General features: G+C 38.2%; 1 protein-coding gene across 1 annotated transcript in view; it reads right to left on the reverse strand.

Moving 5' to 3' along the window:
• The window catches only part of LOC125233504, a 521,975-nt gene that overhangs the window by 246,732 nt on the left and 255,643 nt on the right, over window positions 1-19,600 (reverse strand). Inside the window, exon 5 of the mRNA XM_048139546.1 lies at window positions 2,254-2,382. Coding sequence (XP_047995503.1) covers window positions 2,254-2,382 — 129 coding nt within the window. The remainder of the gene's footprint in view (window positions 1-2,253; window positions 2,383-19,600) is intronic.

Raw genomic sequence — 19,600 nt, forward strand, 5'->3', positions numbered from 1 at the left:
ATTGTATTAAAATCGTCACACTGTCTTAACACTGGATTTAACGATAATCTCCAGCGAACAGCGGATCAACTAAATAGTTCCTATTGTCCCTTGAAACTTGACGTCATTAAGTATTCCCGAATAATTTTCGGGTAAACTCCGCTGCGGAGTTTGACAACTGTCGAATACTTGCTAATCAGAGCTCAGATCTGGATGTAGATCAAATGTTTGGAGATGTATTATGTATGAAGTTTAGATATGAATGAAGAGAAAATACTGCTTTGGGTAACCAACTCGGAACCAAACATAAGAAGCGCATCTGTTATAAAGAAAAAAACAATTTTTTTTTGATGTTGGAATTCGTCGTTACATTTGTTCCGTGTGATTAAAATATCGAACGTTTTAGTAAACTGACAATCAATCACTACTGCATATTGACTGTTTATTTACTGTTTCTTTTATTTTTTTTATAAAAGATCTTTTTAATGAACATTATTTTTATAAAATATAAGTACAATTGACCAATGGTTACCTATATTATAAACCGCTTAAAACATTTAATATACGACTAGATTTTTCAATGGGATCAAAATTGCAGTAAAATAACGAAAAGCTAGAAAATGAGCAGTTAAACTCAAAAGTTAAAACTGCTAGCTGTTAGATATTCTCTAAAGCAATTCAGAAACAAAAAATAATGCAATAATAACAAGTTTGATATACTCCGTGAGTTTTCAAAGCCAAAAGTTTATAACAGAGTTACTTATTTAAAACAGTGAGCTATCTAGACTAGAAACGGTGAAAAAAGTATTCGAAAATAAACAGTTTTTCTTTTAACGACCACAAAGGGGTAACTTTATAGCTAGTTTCAGTTTTATGTTCACGTACAGGGTAAGTTTGTTAGAAGGTTTTATTTTGAAGAATAGGTATTCAAATTACACTCGTAAAGCCTTTTGCAATTTATGCGCAACGTACGTAGGTATAAAGGCTCTAAAGCATTTTCGCTTGACAAAATAAATGAAATTCAGGTCATTAGAGTGTGTAACTTTTTAAGTGTATTTACTAAGTGCAATGAAATGTCGACAACATTGTTCCTTTAAGATTAAAAATCTTCAACTCGGACTCATACGAAAGACTAGCTTTTGCCCGTGGTCTCGCGTTAGAAAGAGACAAAAAGTAGCCTATATCACTCTCCATCCCTACAACTATCTCTACTTAAAAAATCACGTCAATTCAACGCTCCGTTTTGCCGTGAAAAACGGACAAACAAACATATATACACACTTTCCCATTCATAATATTAGTATTGAAGTGTTGATTCGCTGACTAGGGATGAACTCTTCACTTGTTGGCTCAGTTATCAGAGCGCTAGAAAAGTGTTGTGTATGTAAAAGGGAAGATGTGAAATGCATGCCAACGGTGATTGGTGATTGCATCCACCGTCAAATATATGTGAGTGTGCACGGGAAAACGTCCCGCTTTGTCGATTGCTATACAAGTAAATCTCCCCTTAATGGTAACCGGCAAAGTGGGACGTTTTGCTAAAAGAAAGAAGAAAGAATAGTACATTACATCAGAGGCCGGGAAAATGAGGATTTCCGGCCAAGTGGGTATATACGGCCGAGCGAGCGTGCGAGCGAGGCCGGATAGGGATACGAGGCCGGGAATCCGTTTTCACGCCGAGGCATGTATAGTGCTTTTCTCAAACATACAATGAAAAAAAAAATGCTCTAAAGGACAATATTTTATAAAAAAGTTACTTTGCAGGCCTAGGCCTAAAAAATAATATGAAATCTCTTTACAGTCCTCTCGAGTTGTTGCGCCCAAAAAGCGATACTTCCCAGCCCATTTTAAGGAACGTAAAGACAATATTTCATTGCATGTTTGAGAAAAATACATTTATTACGACCAAGAAGGTACTTACATACTAAAGTAGAGGTACATAAACACAACATGAAAATACGTAAAGTTTGGTATAGTGGTCGCAAAATGACGCCACTCAGCAAATGCTCTGGCACTGATGGTGCCACAGTGCTGGTCTTCCGTGGGGCCCAAGGTCGGGCGATAGTGCAACACATAAGTGAGTACTAAACACACTCACATCACATATAAATTGCTGCCTCAGGTTTGACCGTTTTCCCCTTTCAAATATTTACCAAATAGATATCTATGGGTCGTGAGTTGACGTCTCGAAGAAGACAATTTTCCCACTTTTAAAATCCTAAAAATTTTTATACATACATATACATATTAATAAAATCATGACATAACACTTACCTCTCCCAGCTTAGCCTTCTTGGCGCATCTGTAGTGAGCTCCTCCCCCCTTACACCTTGCGTCAGCAGCCGTGCCAGCCGAGAACTGCCAGTGCTGGACACCGAGCCTCGAGGAGTTGCTCCTGGGACCCTGAAACAAAAGAAAGAATTATAGTGAACATATAGACTAAGCAGAGAAAACAAAACTGGAAGAAGCTTGCGGAGAAGCGAACGGAGTGGCGAAAGTGCGTTGGAGATAATCGCAAGTTCGTCGATGAGACCTGGTTTGCGGCACTTGCTGACAGAAGAGAAAGAAGACACCGTAGCGGAACGTCGCAATCAGTTGCAAGCTTCCCTTGTCAGCTATGTGTCAAAATATGTCGCTCTCGCATAGGTATTTTTAGTCATCATAGTCATAGTCATAGTCATAGTCATTTATTTTATAAAACCAATTTACAAGTCAGAAATAGAAATTACTTATACATTATTTTACAATACAGTAAAATTAATCATAAAAATAGCATTGATCATTTTCAGTCAAAAAATTGTAATTACAAATGTGCATTAATAAAAATAAAATAATCATGGCTCATAAAATTATAAGAAATAAATAAAGGGCTAACTGCTCTTATACATTAAAAATTCATTGTAGTTATAAAACGGGCGCTCAATAAGCCAGTGTTTTAACCGGCGCTTAAAGCTGTGCAGACTCGTTGCGTCAGTAACAGAGCTCGGCAACTTGTTGTAGACCGTCGGGCCCATCACGTGAGTTAGCTTGGACGACTTCTCAAGTTTGCGGCTGATACCCACGAGCTTGTTTGCATTACGCGTATTGTACTTGTGTACCATTGCGTTCGTTTTATAGGACGTAAGGTGTTCACGTACGTATACAGCTACCTGCATAATGACCACTGCGGGTAATGTGAGTATGCCTAGTTCTTTAAACAGCAATTTCGCCGGGGTATCTAGCGGCACTCGTGAGATAATGCGTATGGCACGTTTTTGGAGGCGAAAAACTCTCTCCCACTCAGCGCAGCGCCCCCAGAGCTCAGCCCCGTACTGTATGAGAGAATGAACTGTTGCAAAATAGCATGTTCGAGCAACCTTCGGGGACACGGACTTGACGACTCGACTCAGGGCAAAGCACGCGCTGGCTACTTTGCTACATAATTTGCTAACATGACGATCCCACTTCAACCCGGAGTCTATTTCAAAGCCCAGAAATGTTGTGCTAGTGGTTTCGTCTAGTAGCGTCCCATCGATTGTTATAGCCAGCGGCGCTTCTTTGCGGCCTGATAAATTGAACTGCATGAAATGCGTCTTTCGAAGGTTAAGTGCTAATCCGTTGCTTCCAAACCAATGGGCCAGCTGCGTCGCCGTCTCGTTCAATGCCTTCTCAATGTCACCAACATTAGGAGCTGTAACAATTGCTGCGACATCATCAGCATACATTAATACCTCTCCCGATTTTATGGCGTCAGGCAGGTCATTTAGGAGTAGCGAAAAGAGTAAATTCGAGACTGACGATCCCTGTGCAACTCCCATCTGTGCTCCCATCGGATCCGATCTCACTTTCCCTCCATCACTAACCACAACCTGCGTCCTATTCTGGAGTAGGCTAGCGAACAAGGTCAAGGATGTGGTATGAATGCCATAATGCCGCAGCTTATCCACGAGCACCCCATGATCGGCGACGTCAAATGCCTTTGAGAGGTCGCAGCATATCACAGCGACCTGCTGCTGACTCTCTCTGGCAGCTACTATCCGCCTTACCAATTCACGAGATAGAGATGTAGTGGATCGGCCTTGTCGGTATGCATACTGTCTCTCGGATAAACAATTAGTCTCTTTTAAGAACTGCGAGAGACGTGCACTTAGGCCATTTTCGAATACTTTCGCTATTGCCGGGATGATTGACACCGGTCGATAGCCATCCATATCACCTCTGCTACCCTTCCCCTTGAAGACAGGAGCGATCTTACTTATTTTGAGTGGATCGGGGTAAGTGCCTTCTTTTATGCACCGATTAAAAAGTTCCGCCATAGCAAAAGCTAATGGAATTGACGCAAGCCTTATCAGTCGCATGCTTATTCCATATACGTCTTTTGACGCCTTCGGTGGAATACTTTTGGTAACCAATAGGTGTACCTCATCCGCTGTAAATGGGCGGAGGGTAAACGAGCAGTCGGCGGCGGCGGCGGGCCGCGCGGCGCGCAGCAGGCCCAGGGCGCGGGCGACGTCGGCGCGCGGCGCCCCGCACGCCACAGCTGCACCTAGGAACCTACAGTTTATTGCATCTAATGCATGTTTTTTACAGTCAAAGTTAGACCCATCGTTGTTTTTTATTACATCCGTAATATCCAATACAGGACTATTATGTTTTCCCCGTTCCTTGTTTATAACATTCCACATAGCTTTAGAGGTATTGGCACTGAATTGAATTAAATTATTGTAGTGACTAGATTTATTACTTCTAATTAAATTTTCATAATGGATCTCCATGTCAAATATACATTTATTAATTGAATCATTATTTGGGTGAGTATTACTGAATTCTATCATATCAAATAATAAAGCCTTGAATAATTTAACATCTGCGCTAATCCAAGTCGAGTTATGCCTATTACTAATCGTTCTCGCGCGCAATGGAAAACAGATATTAAACTTATTGACTATAATATTAATTATGGAGGTTGCGAGTTCTATAGCTTTCGTGTTCTTGGCTAGTATGTACCTCCAATCAACACTATAAATGGCCTCTGTAAAATTTGCCTTGCTAACCTCAGAGAAACTTCTGGTGTATACTTTAGAATTTTTTATGCGAGATTCATTACGTAATTTTAGGTCCCCCATAATAGCAAGATGGTCACTCAAATTAGTAATAATTGGCTTCACAGTGATCGATGCCATCGGTAAATTTGAGTACAAGTGGTCTAAACATGTCGCTGTAGTGGCGGTAATGCGCGTCGGGAAATCCACAAAGTTCTCAAAACCGTGAGAATGTAACATGTCAGACCATTTTTTTGTCTCAGCATTACTATCGCCCAAGCAATTCACGTTAAAATCACCCAGAATCACACAATGCAGCTCCAATTCATTAATTTTATTGAGCACCCGTTCAAAAACATCAAGGAAATCATTAGTACTAATTAAGTTGGTTCTATATATGCAAATTACAGTTATATTAAAGTCTAAAAGATCTATCGCAGAAATTTCGCAATATCTTTCTACAGATAATTTCACCATATCTAAGTTTTCTACGCATTTAAAACAGTCGCGCACATATATACACGAGCCGCCGTGCAGTGTACTACCTCTACAATAACACGAAACAAGTTTAAAGCCGTCTAATTGTATACACTTTAAATTCGCTAGTTCTAGCCAATGCTCGGTAATTCCCAAGATGTCACACTTAAGATCTCCCTGTAAAAGCACCTCGAGACGTAGTGTTTTATTTCCCAGTGCAGCAATATTCTGATGACATACTGTGATTGTTTCATACTCGCTCGCATTATTTGTAGATGCAATCCGCCGCACGTAGTGTTTACGACTGGTCGGTGCGACCGGCGCCGCGGTCAGGTGAGCGCGCGCGCAGGCCGGAGGCGGCGGCGCGAGTGTCGGCGGGCCGCGCGCCGCGCGCCCCACCAGTTCGCCGTCGAAACCACTCCGATATTTTTACACCAGGTGGCCAAGTAGTTGGAGCATATACGAGCTCATGTAACCGTTCCGGAAAGCCTATAATAAAAGCTGCGTGCTTATCAGTTTTAATCTCTCGTTTTTCAACAGTGATCTCATTAATGGGTAGTCGTTCACTTAAGTACTTTGTCACATTTTGAACAGTAGTTTCTGGTTTAAATGACCAAGCCTGCACATATTTTTGACGCTCCACGGTTTGAAGGTCATCGTCTTTTTTTCCCGCACCAGTAATTACTGGTCGAGGTTTATTGTTTCGCTTGTAGGTGATTTGTTTCCAGCTTTCGGGATTGTCAATACTTTCCTCGCCTTTTAATTCATCCTCTGTTGCGTTTGAATCAGCAGAAGTAGGTGGTGTATTATGTCGTGGGAGTTCACTGGACGCATCGCTTACCACATTCGTCGAAGTTGCAGTTTGAATCGCTGGTATTGGGGCCCCACCCTGTCGTATAGGCTCGTCAGTAGAGGGAGTGAGAGCGACGTCCGGTTTCTTCGCCGAGGCGCTAGCTTCGGGTGAATCGGGTGTTATCGGCTGCGCTGCCTGCGCTCCGACGTCAGTGGTCTGTGATCGTCCAGTCGATTTTGCGCTTGATTTTTTCGCTGCAGCGGGCGCGACCGGTTTCAGTCTAGCTTGACGAACCGGGCGCTGCGGCGCTGCCGGAGATGAAGTTTTACTCAAAATCGACTTACGTGTCTTTGTAGAGGTACCTTCCAAGTGATTTTTTAGTTGGTTTAACACTTCATTCTGTTCGTTAATTGTTTTATTTTGTTCACTAATCTTCGCCTCCAGCAGACTAGTTTTTTCAACTAATGACGTTATGGTCTGTTTTAACTCGCGAATCGCAATTTCAAGCGCTTTTTGCGCCATTGTAACTATTTTAATTTTAATAATACGCTCAGGAGCAGTTGTTCGTGCAGGGCGGTCAACTACCCATCAAAAACGATGTCTCGGACATAGCACCATAAATCATCTGAAATAGACGCTAAGGCCAGTAGTAGTAGTATAGACTAAGCCAGCTCAGCCTGGTTTAGGGCTTACTCATATTGAAGATCAGTCAATCAATCAATCAATCAAAATATTTATTCGTATTAAACTTAAAAACTACACATTATGCATAAAGTATGACTAAAACTACAAATGTACATGGGATAGATAAGTTTATCACGAAATGGTCCCGTCTCAGCATAATGCCGACCCGGAGGTCAGCGCTGATCTTCCGACGAGACCATTTGCGAGACACGAACGCAGCCGCACGGTACGGCCCTACCGTAAGTTGAACGCGTCCTTACTGAAGGCGCCATTTTGTCTATTCCATCAATTGACATTTGCATGATTTGCATTACTTACAACATGGCCATACCGTACAGCACAATAATAATAAATTATTACATTACGCTATGAGATAGATAAGATAGAAGATCGACCGACATGGAAGTTGCTCCACCGACAAAAGTCGAACTCTTAGTCCTTTCAAAACGAGTAATCGAGATTTGCTAACTTAATTTCGAATTTTAATGACATGTTACATTGACATTTATATGTTAACAACCATCACGATCGTATCAGCTCGTCTTAAAGGGTTAGGCTAAGTTTATCGTTTCGCTGTGCGTTCATCTGAACTTAGCCTTAAATTAAAGGAGATGAATTTGCATATTCAAAAGACTTTGTGCCGGTGGCGATTGAGACGGCGGGACCTTGGGGCTCAGAGGCTCGCTCCTTTTTCAAAGAGTTAGGGCGTCGTTTGCGGGAGAGGGGCTGCGATCCTCGTTCTGGGTCGTATCTGGTCCAACAGGTCTCCATTGCCGTCCGACGGGGTAATGCAGCGAGAGTAATGGGGAATTTTGAGCCAGGTACGATCCAGGGAGGAATATTTTAGCTTTAGCTCTATTCTAATTCTACCTGATTTGTATTGATTTAATTTAATTTTACATTTTAATTTAATTTGTTTGTTTGAAATGTGCTGCAGAATTGTCATTTAGAACCCATGTACATAATAAAGACAAATAGTCGAGGTGATGTCTCAGGTAAAGAAAGGAGAAGAGCAGGATAAGAGTAGGGAGGAGGGAGAACTGGAAGGAAGATATTGGTCAAATTAGCAATTAAAAATTTTAAACTCCTTATCAACAGATGGCAGATATAAACTGCGACTACAACTTATACTTTGACAGTAATTTTTTTCGTACATGACGTGAAGTCTAAAATGGCAGTTTTACAATTTTGTACACGGCGGCGATTTTAAATTTGGTAATTTTTTACTATGTCTATTTTAATTTTCAGCTAGTCTTTAAAATTTGACTCTAAGTAATTCGATGTTTTTTTAATTTTTATACATAAGGTCAAATCGGTGTCAAAATTACTTAAATTCCTTAAAATGGTTCAGAACGGATATATCCATTCTCTTTAGTACAAGTGAAATATTCCTCAGTTGATAACTGGAAACTGCTGAAAACAAAGGCACTCCGCCGGAACTCTTTCTGCGGCGTGCTTTATCAGCTCATCGCTGTCTTCATTAGGCGGCGAGTGATTAACTACCCGTCTCTTTTGTCGCACTGGGCTATTATTAAACCGTGGTGAGAATACTATTATATGTCCATATTGTCCATATGTCATTTTATAATCTATCTAAATATATAAAAGAAGAAGCTGACTGACTGACTGACTGACATATCAACGCACAGCCGAAACCGCTGGTCCTAGAGATTTCAAATTTGGCACGTAGGTTCCTTATATAGTGTAGAGGAGCACTAAGAAAGGATTTTCCAAAATTCACCTCCTAAGGGGGTCAAATGGGGGTTCAAAGTTTGTATGAGGAAACAAGATTAGTTTGACTATTTTATTCGAAACTTCACAGGAAGATTCCTTAAGACATATGACTGAATACGTGTTTCAGGTTTTTTGAAAATTTAACCCCTAAAAGGGTGAAAAGGGGGTGATAAAGTCTAAAAATCAATATGGGTATCGTTTTTATGGTTTATCGGGTCGCTGATCACGATAAATACAACGTTTTTAAAATCTAACGAGGCGGAAGTGAAATAACTTCTCCCCTGTTGTGGTGCAATGGGGTTTAAATATCAAAAAATATATAAAAGAAGATATTGACTGACTGACTGACATATCAACGCACAGCCGAAACCGCTGGTCCTAGAGATGTCAAATTTGGGATGTAGGTTCCTTATATAGTGTAGAGGAGCACTAAGAAAGGATTTTTCAAAATTCGCCTCCTAAGGGGGTCAAATGGGGGTTCAAAGTTTGTATGGGGAAACAATGTTAGTTTCACTGTTTTATTCGAAACTTCACAGGAGGGATCCTAAAAACATATGACTAAAGACGTGTTTCAGGTTTTTTGAAAATTTAACCCCTAAAAGAGTGAGAAGGGGGTGATAAAGTCAAAAAACTAATATGGGTATCGTTTTTACGGTTTATTGGGTCACTGATCACGATAAATACAACGTTTTTAAAATCTAACGAGGCGGAAGTGAAATACCTTCTCCCCTGTTGTAGTGCAATGGGGTTTAAATATCAAAAAATTTATAACAGAAGAAACTGACTGACTGACTAACTGACATAATATATCAACACACAGCCGAAACCGCTGGTCCTAGAGATTTCAAATTTGGCACATAGGTTCCTTATTTATGGCGTAGAGGAGCACTAAGAAAGGATTTAAAAAAAATCTCCTCTTAAAAGGGTGAAATGGGGGTTCAAAGTTTGTATGGGGAAACAAGATTAGTTTGACTATTTTATTCGAAACTTCACAGGAGGATTCCTAAAGACATATGACTAAATACATGTTTCAGGTTTTTTCAAAATTTGACCCCTAAAGGGGTGCAAAGGGGGTAAAGTCAAAAACACAATATGGTATCGTTTTTATGGTTTATCGGGTCGCTGATCACGATAAATACAAGGATTTTAAAATCTAATGAGGTGGAAAAGAAATTTTCTCCCCTGTTGTTGTGCAATGGGGTTAAAATATCCAAAATAGCCATAAGTATAGGTATAGTTTTTATCTTTACTTCTGTTTCAAGAGATTTTAAATTGACACGGAAGTTCCTTAGAGGAGCACTAAGAGAGCACTTTTTCAAAGTTCACCTCCTAGCATGATAATTTGACAGGGGCAAGGACAGGGACAGGGACAGGGACAGGGACAGGAACGGGATAGGGTTAGGGATAGGGTTAGGGATAGGGATAGGGATAGGGTTAGGGTTAGGGATAGGGATAGGGATAGGGATAGGGATAGGGATAGGGATAGGGATAGGGATAGGGATAGGGATAGGGATAGGGATTGGGATAGAAATAGGGGACGGGGACAAGGATAGAGATAGGGACGGGGATAAGAATAGGGATTGGGGTCGGAATAATCGGTCGGCAATCGATATCTAGGCAGTGTAAAATGCAGGTGGCTCAGTGGGAAGGGATTAATAAGTAGGCATCGGCGAGTATCCTGCATCCGTAATAACTAATATTACATTCAATGTGCTGTAAGAAGATCGTTGTTTGCTTGCCTTTTATATGTTTACGTTTGCAATAAGTATAAGCAAAATGGAAAAAATTGTAAGCGATAATGCAAGGAAGTACTTTTTACCCTACCGACCATAAGCGTTGAGATACTGGCTATGTGGGTTGTATGAAGTTTCCCCAGTATAAATATTTATATAGGTAAAATACATACATATTCATACCTACTACCTACGCTGTGGTCGCTGTGTAACAATTCTACAATCATTGCAAGAATTTATTTTAAAACAATAGTAATATGTGTAAGGTAGGTACAGTCAGCCAAAAAAGTGGTTTACCACTTTTCGATCAATAGAGTCGAAAAGTGGTAAACCACTTTCTTGGCTGACCGTACAGAAAATAGATCAGTTACAATGGCCCCCCAGTCGAGAATTGCCCCGCTTTACCTTAATCGAAATAATCGCGGACAGATGTACCTACAAAGAAACCTACGGATCCAAATGAAAATCTTATTTTTTGTAAACGTTTCAATAAGAATACTTTTATTACGCGGGCGAAGCCGCGGGTAAAAGCTAGTAAATATATAAATAATAAATATTGGACACCTTACACAGATCAACTTAGCCCCAAACTAAACAAAGCTTGTACTATGGGTGCTAAGCGACGATATACATACTTAAATAGATAAAAACCGATGACTCAGGAACAAATATCTGTGCTCATCGCACAAATAGATGCCCTTTCCGGGATTCGAACCCAGGACCACGGCTCAGCAGGCAGGGTCACTACCGACTGAGCCAGACCGGTCGTCAAAATGCACCAAATAACATTTGTACTTAATGGTAGCTAGAGTTTGAAGAATATTTTTAAACGAAAAATATTTTCAAGTTATCCACTCACATGCCAGTAGCTAAAGCTACGAGCTTACACACCTCTGAATTGCTTGCAGTATGCCGTAGCTGTGGCTACACAGCGGAGTATTAAAACGTTTGATTAATTTTGTTGAAGCAATTTAGAGCGTTATTTTATGTAAATCCAAATCATTTTACGATATTTTACGACCACTTTGTTTATTAAATGCTTGATTTTTAAAAGATATACACAAATGCTAAATATATTAGTATGCATTCGTTTCAAATAAGTCAAATAACTTCTTCCTTTTTTGTAAGGATCCTGTAACGGAAACCAAGGCAACGATCCTCCAGTAAAAACATTTTTGTACAATAAAAATATATCATTTCAGGCAAACAACATCAAAGGTTATAGCCACCATTAATCAATAGCCTTTTTATCGGTGCTTAGTCCAATTCCGCTTCCGCTGAGAAAAAAGAATATCCTCACGATTCAGTTAATCGTAAATACTTTACGTAATTCGCCGTTTTGCGTTCTCCGCACGCCCCGTGGCCTCTGGGAGTATAGACGTGATCTTTACTCAGCTCTCAGGACGATTCGAATGTGCATGAATGATAAATATTCGAATTATCACCATGATAACTAGAGAGCGGATCTCAGGTAGCGATTTTGAATATGGATATGACTAGTGCATTTTTTTAAATACATGTCATGTAGTTTATAATAAGGTCTTACAATCTATTATTATATCGCACAAAGCAAACTTCGCTGAATAATTAGATTAAATTAATGTTATTTTTGCAACAAACTACAAAAAAAAATTAACTGTTTTATTCTAAATAAAGGAGATTGTGTACAGGAAGCGAATTATTTTCATTTTTCTATTCTTTGAGTCGTAATAGAAGTATGCAATGCACAGACGAAATATTAAATAGAGATTAAGAACTTAAATAGATAAACTATTTAAAAAATTAACAAACATTTCATTTATTTATTATCATCATAATCTTTATCCAATATTCACAAAAGCATCAAAAAGGGTTTATTTTTATGTTCTGATACATTTTTTTGTGTGTAGAAAAAATAATAAATTATGCGTGTTACTTCCATATTAATATTTAAATCGCTACCTGAAATCCGCTCTCTAATGATAACATAAAAGTTTTGCTCTTGTCGGTGGAGTAAGTTCCAAACCTTTCTCACCTCGGCCAGTCTTTTGGTTTTCTTGTACCGTCAGCATGAAAAGTAGTGGATCAAATAACGCTCCAGAAGTAACGAGTTTCTTACCGCAAACTATAATTTAAGCATGGCGCCCTCGGCTTCTTGTTCATTCGAATGAACTGCTAGCGGGTAGGTACTTAACGTGCGACCGCGAGTGAGTTGACGTAGGCCTGACTATACGATGTATTATTTACCACTTGTCTGTCTATCTGATTAGTAGTAGTTAAAGAAAGACGAATGTAAAGGTTTAGGTTTCGTGCGGGAATAGATATGCATGATAGGTATTTAAATGGCTTCAGTTAAAAGATGTCTGATATTAGTATATTTTTCGAATTGCCTTTCAGTTCGTTGGTGTCTTGGATTTAAAAAGGTGTTTAAAATCCCCACGAGTAAACGGCAAACGCAGAAATATTGAAACTAAATCTTGAGCAACAGAACAAAATTTTATTTACATTAAAAATTATTTATTTGGTAGCATACAATATTTCCATAATTGGGCTATATCTCTTTTTAGGTATTTTAAATACTTGTATTAAGAGAATACCGCTCTTCCACTATTGGTAAGTAATACAGTTAATAATAGTTTACATGGTAATTAACAGTTTTTAATTAACAGACTTACAATTATATTCAGCGTAACTTAATGTATCCGTCCATTTCTAGGCACATAGCTGCAACTGCATAATGCGAGGCTCGTCAGTTGTATGTCATTGTCAAAGTCAATTGATTTTTTTATAACATTATTGTCTATGAAGAAGTCTCCTCCATCAGTCGTGCAGTCATAACAGCTGAGTTCATGCGGTAGAAATGGACTGAGACCTTTAAACTATTTCAGTTTATTTGAAATATTTGACATTCGCGATTCTTTTTATCATCATGATACTAATATAGTTAAGCACTCCATAGTTGCATGCAATCAAAAGTTCAAGTCAGTTTGTATACCTGCACTCGCGGGTAAAACATAGAGAAACAACATGTACTGTTGCCACCTAAAATGAACCTACTCGTATGTTTTCACAAAAAAGAGATTCTGATTCTGATATAATATATCTGTTAGTCCATTCACAGAAAAAGAACCTACTTCCACTAAAATAATTGTATTTTTCGTTCAAGAAGACTGTAATGGAATTCATCAGCGTTCGTTATTAGTTTAATATTACGGCCGAAACAGGTCCTTTGCTATTCAATAATTCATGTAATGGCTTAGGCGGCTACATTAATTTTCATTTCAAAGGATATTATGCATTGATCGTTATTAAAGCCTCCTACATTTACCACAATGCTAAAGGGCAAAGATGGGTATTATTTTATTACTTAATAGTAAATAATACAATAATAATTAAGCCTGTAAGCATCCCACTGCTAGGCAAGTGGGTACAGGTTTTACTTAAAATAGTTCAAATCAAAATTTTATATTTAATATCAAATGTCTTTATTGTGCATAAAATGTGATAGGCATACAAGGTGGGCTTAACATATTAGAACGTGCATATTTTACCAGCAACTGGCATTGCAAAACGCAAACATGTACAAATATGATTATCAAACTAATCCTAAATCCTAATTAAATTCATTATGCTTCTAATATTGTACATGTCAATTCTTATAATTCCCGAGTTAGTACAAAGAATAATAACGTAAATAATCCTGTCTGAGCCTCTATGATGATTTTTGATCGTTTTAGAGTACGTTACTTGATAGCATGAACATGAAAATGTAGTTTCTGTAAGTAACCGGTGGGGGCGCTGTTAACTTTCAACTTATAATAACTGTCGTTTTTAACCCCCGACGCAAAAACGACGGGGTGTTATAAGTTTGACGTGTCTGTCTATGTTTGTGTCTGTTTGTATCATCGTAGCTTCCGAACGGATGGACCAATTTAGATTTAGTTTAGTTTTTATTTGAAAGCTGAAAATGCTGAAATAGTCGGGAGTGTTCTTAGCCATGTTTCATGAAAATCTTACCACTATGTCGGGGGTTTTTAAAAATGACCACCACTTATTCACATGTAGGTACCTACAAATAGCGTCGTGACAGGGTGTGCCACGAGGAACTTGGAAGATGATGCACTGAACTGCCTTGGTGGTGGTTTTGGATATCACAGAATTGAAACCAGTAGTAATTTTATAATTACTATATATTTAAGAAATGTTAGTTTAGGATTTACAACTGAACTGAGAGAGGAGCAAGCCCGGAATGAATCATGGAGGGACGCAGCCTCCTTTTATACCGAAAGTACAATAGGTCATTTTAGAAATTTGCAAATTAACATAGATTTCTTTAGAAGTCCTACATTGTAAGTTTTACGATTCCTTGTATGTGACTTTTGGCCTCCGATACGGATTAGTTAAATGACGGAACTAATTTACATTGGAAACGCAAATATTATACAAAGTTGCAATTTCTAGGGTTACATATGAAAGTGGTGGGTTCCTTAACTCCTCCCTCCTTAAGATAAAAAATACATTTTTCATAAAAATTATTTTTTTTTCTAAAACTACTGACAATTATATAATGTTATATGGGTTTGTTAAGGAAGGAACGGTGTCTTCTGAGTGAGTACTTTCGATTTCACCTTCTGGATCCTCCCGATCCCTCAGCTTTCTCTCAGTAATCAATATGTAATTTAGATAATTTCGCAGCAGCGCTCAATTTTTGTAGGAACTTTTTCCGATTAGTTCTTAAAAGAAGAGAACTCGCAGGGATGAAAACAATAAAGCTGTGGCCACTTACTTCACTGGATCAGGTTTTATACCGAAAGTACAATAGGTCATTTTAGAAATTTGCAAATTAACATAGATTTCTTTAGAAGTCCTACATTGTAAGTTTTACGATTCCTTGTATGTGACTTTTGGCCTCCGATACGGATTAGTTAAATGACGGAACTAATTTACATTGGAAACGCAAATATTATACAAAGTTGCAATTTCTAGGGTTACATATGAAAGTGGTGGGTTCCTTAACTACCTACATTCATATTATGTAGGTAAGCATTTTGTAAAGAAACACGGTTTCGGAAACAGAAATCCACGTGTTTCCGAAACAGAAACAGTTACGAAGAAGGTTGTTGTTTTTCGTCAAGTTCAGACCCTAATTCCAAAAACGAACCAAAATAAACATTGGCAGTTTACATTGGCATAAAAAGAAAACTCTCCTGTTATGCTATAAATATTAAATACCATACAGAAAGATACCAAAGCGAACAACATTTACGGCCTGAAGTTTCAATTCTACGTCGAAAGCACATCTCGGACATTAGCGATCAAATGTATGAAAGGGGCGCGTTCCTAGCACAGTCTAAGCTCGTGTAGGTGAACGCGTACTATGCTTGTATGAGTGAAATATGACAGGTCGACTATTCGCGGTTTTGACAGGTGGTAACTGAGAGGTAACCGAGAGGGGGTGGGCAGCGCTTTCAGCGGGGAGCGGGAGTGGCCATACTGATAGTACTCTTTATTATACTGTGGTGACGGGGACAGGTTAACAATTTTACCACCCCTTTCCTCCCGTGAGTTTCGTAGAAGTCGTCAATCGGTTCAATTGCAGTGTGGGCGATAAACTACCTGTCACTGCAGAAGTCGTTCGTCTAATTTAGTAAATGTGGTCAAATTAAAGGGTGAAACGAACGAAAACCAAGTACGTCGAACAGCCACAGATATTTTTTTTTAGGGGCTGTGCCCGTAACGATTTTCCAGTATTTCCCGCTGAATGAGTCCAGTGCCGCAGTCGGTCACTCGTTAAATAATTCAAGACGCGATCCCTACGCGTGGGACAAGCCAGAGAAGTTAGCGGTAGATGTTTTATCAGAAAGCTTTATAGCATATTTACGCATTAAGCTTGTGAACGTGGATAATGGAAAAAGTCATTTTAAATTCACTATTTTTGAATAGGTAGATAAAGTCATCTCCAAAATTGCATGGAGGAGTTATTAATGCCAAATTATTCGCCATGCAGTTTTGCAGCTCACTGGATATATTTAGATGAACTGTAAACCGTTCGGATAAACGCTCCGCTCCACTGAACTCCGTTATTTGAATGTAAAATATTCCGTAACGCGTGTAAAATTGTCTACATATTTGAATTTATATATCAAACCTACTTTAACGCAATAAGCTGAAATGAAGCCGCTTACGCCATGTAATATGTTAGTACTAATATTATATGGGCCCTGCCTGAAATAAACAAATTTTATTATTTTTTATTTTTTTACGCCATGTATTTGAATCAGAGTTTGGAAGAACACGAAGTATTTGAAATTAAAATTTATAGGAGTAGATTACAAATGAGTACCAGCCGGCGTAGCCAAATGGCAATCGTCGGCACCAGACACCGACAGAAATGCAGTCTAGCTCTGTCGCACCAATACAGAACCGATAGAGCTACGAAATGGATATTATATCGCGAGCGCTTGTGCATTCGCCTACTATGCTGAGTCTATGGCAAAGTATGATGGTTATACATAATTTGACACAAGTATTTGATAAAGTTTTTTTTTTTTAATATTAAATATGCGTTCGGTTGCTACATTTATAGAGATACTTACCACCTTATTCATGAACGTACACTAAAGTTATCATGCCGATAAAGTTTGTTTGTCCCTTTCCGACATATTGGTGTGATAGAAAGGGACAAACGAACTTTATCGGCTTCATAACTTTAGTGTACGTTTATGAATAAGGGGGTTATTAGGTACAGTTATTTTATTTATAGCTTTATATTTTGAACTAGCTCGGCTGGTTGATAGTTCTTAGTGAGTTTCCTGCCGCCATTGCTCTTGACTTGAACCCACTGCCCCGGAGGACATAATATATTGATTCCTATTGGGAGTCACGCTATATTAGCTGGAATCATTCAATGGAGGACTCAAAGACTCGGTTTATGTACAAATTATGGAAAATAGGCACTTTTTGGGCGAGTTCGCTCCATAGTAGTCCACATCTTCACGTCAAATAGTATATGGTCATGAGTAAGTCCATTTCTAGTAATATTTATAAAAAAGAAAGGAAATTATTCTCGTTTTAATTAGAGCCTAGATTTTCCTTTAGGCTGCTTAATAAAACTCTCCAAAATGGTAGAACCTTTTATAAAAAGAAACTTTTGTTTTTAACTGATGTTTTTATAACGAAGTTAATAATAAAATAAGAAAATATTGAGACTGTAAATACTACTCAACGTAGGCGGCTATTTCAAATTGCATATTGCTGTTGTGGTTGCATATTATGCATTATTCATCGCAGCTTAAAAAAAATCAAAATTTTTGTTTAAAATAGAAGATTACCAATGTTTTTGGGCAAAAAATTGTATACAAGCTTGTTATTTAATTTATGTACAAAGCGCTCGGCTGGTGGCCTAGCGGTAAGAGCGCGGTACTTTCAATCCGGAGGTCGCGGGTTCGAACCCCGGCTCGTACCAATGAGTTTTTCGGAACTTATGTACGAAATGTCATTTGATATTTGCCAGTCGTTTTTCGGTGAAGGAAAACATCGTGAGGAAACCGGACTAACTTCAATAAGGCCTAGTGGGTTGGAACTTGGAAGGTCAGATGGCAGTCGCTTTCTTAAAAACTAGCGCCTACGCCAAATCTTGGGATTAGTTGTCACAGCGGACCCCAGGATCCTATGAGCAGTGGCAAAATACCGGGATCACGCAAGGACGACGATGATGATGATGAATGGGAAGTGGATCAAAATTTAACCCAAATACTGATAGTTAAAGAAGAACTGGTAAGAGAGGCAGAAGCAAAATGAAAACAAGATGGAGAAAATAGTGCTAAAAGATATGGCTGAGTGCAAAGTGTACGAAGACGAAGTCAAAGATAGGGCGAATTGGAAGCCGAATGACACGGAAAGCTGACCACCACCATGTTAATATAGTCATACTTGTTATGGAGAATTTTTGGCCAAAAGCTGCACTTTTGGATGGAAGCAAGCCGCTTTGCATGGTGATAGTAGACATCATAGTAAACGATTTTTTCCGAGGATATCGAAATTTCATCCCTTAGGAAGCCGAGCGTAGCGAGGTGTTTTATGAAAATGAAAAAAATTCTATCTTTTTATTGTATCGTCCGATTTTGACAAAACGTATCTCAAATGAAAGGTATTGATTTGTGTAATTAAAAAAAAATACAAAGAAAAAAAATTTGAAAGAAAAGTAAGAAAAAAATAAAAAAAGTAAATTTACGTCTCGCACTGAATAACTTCAAATAATGAAAGACAAAATGTACAATGTCGATATACGAGTTTTTTTAATCGAAGACAGATAAATTTTTAGTTGAAAACTGAAGACCGCATCTAAATCAGATTAGCATTTCTTAAGATACAAGTTGCCAATGTTGGGAAAGATCGCTTTATATGGCCACTTTAAAATTCCTTTGCCAGAAAGTCAGAAATAATATATTTTTCTGACACAGAAAAATACATAGTAACAGCACACATCAAAATAAAATTAAAAATTCCGAGGATATTATAATTTCATCCCTTAGAACGACGATCGTAGCGAGGTCGGTTACGAAAACCGAAAAAAAAATCTCATTTTTTTGTACGTCGTCCGATTTTGACAAAACATATTTCATTTGAAAGGTATTGCTTTATGTAACTTAAAAAAAATATTGAAAACAATTGGGGAAAAAATGTAAGATTTTTTTAAAAAAAACCTTAATTTTCGTATCACACTGAATAACCGCAAAAAACGGTAGACATGGTGTATAATTTCAATATATGATTTTTTAAAATTAAAGACAAATAAATGCATGATTATAAACTAAAAACCGAATCGAAATCGAATCAGTAGTTTTTAAGATGCAAGTTGTCAAAGTTGGCTTAGTTTGTTTATATGGTCGCTTATAAATTCCTTAGGCAGAAAGTCAGAAAAATTATATTTTTCTTACAGTTAAAAGTATGCATAGGTAATAGACATCATTATAAACATTTTTTTACAAGGATATAAAAATTTCATTCCTTAGAAACCCTTAGAAAGACGATCCAATAAAAAAAACTGCCTTTTTCTTGTTTTTCGTAATAGACATCGCTACGCTCGGCTTTCCAAGGGATGAATTTTTTATATCCTCGTAAAAAATTGTTTATTATGATGTCTATTACCTATGCATACTTTTAACTGTAAGAAAAATATAATGTTTCTGACTTTCTGC

This window comes from Leguminivora glycinivorella, chromosome 14 (genome assembly GCF_023078275.1).
Source record: "Leguminivora glycinivorella isolate SPB_JAAS2020 chromosome 14, LegGlyc_1.1, whole genome shotgun sequence".
Classification (NCBI taxonomy): Eukaryota; Metazoa; Arthropoda; class Insecta; order Lepidoptera; family Tortricidae; genus Leguminivora; species Leguminivora glycinivorella.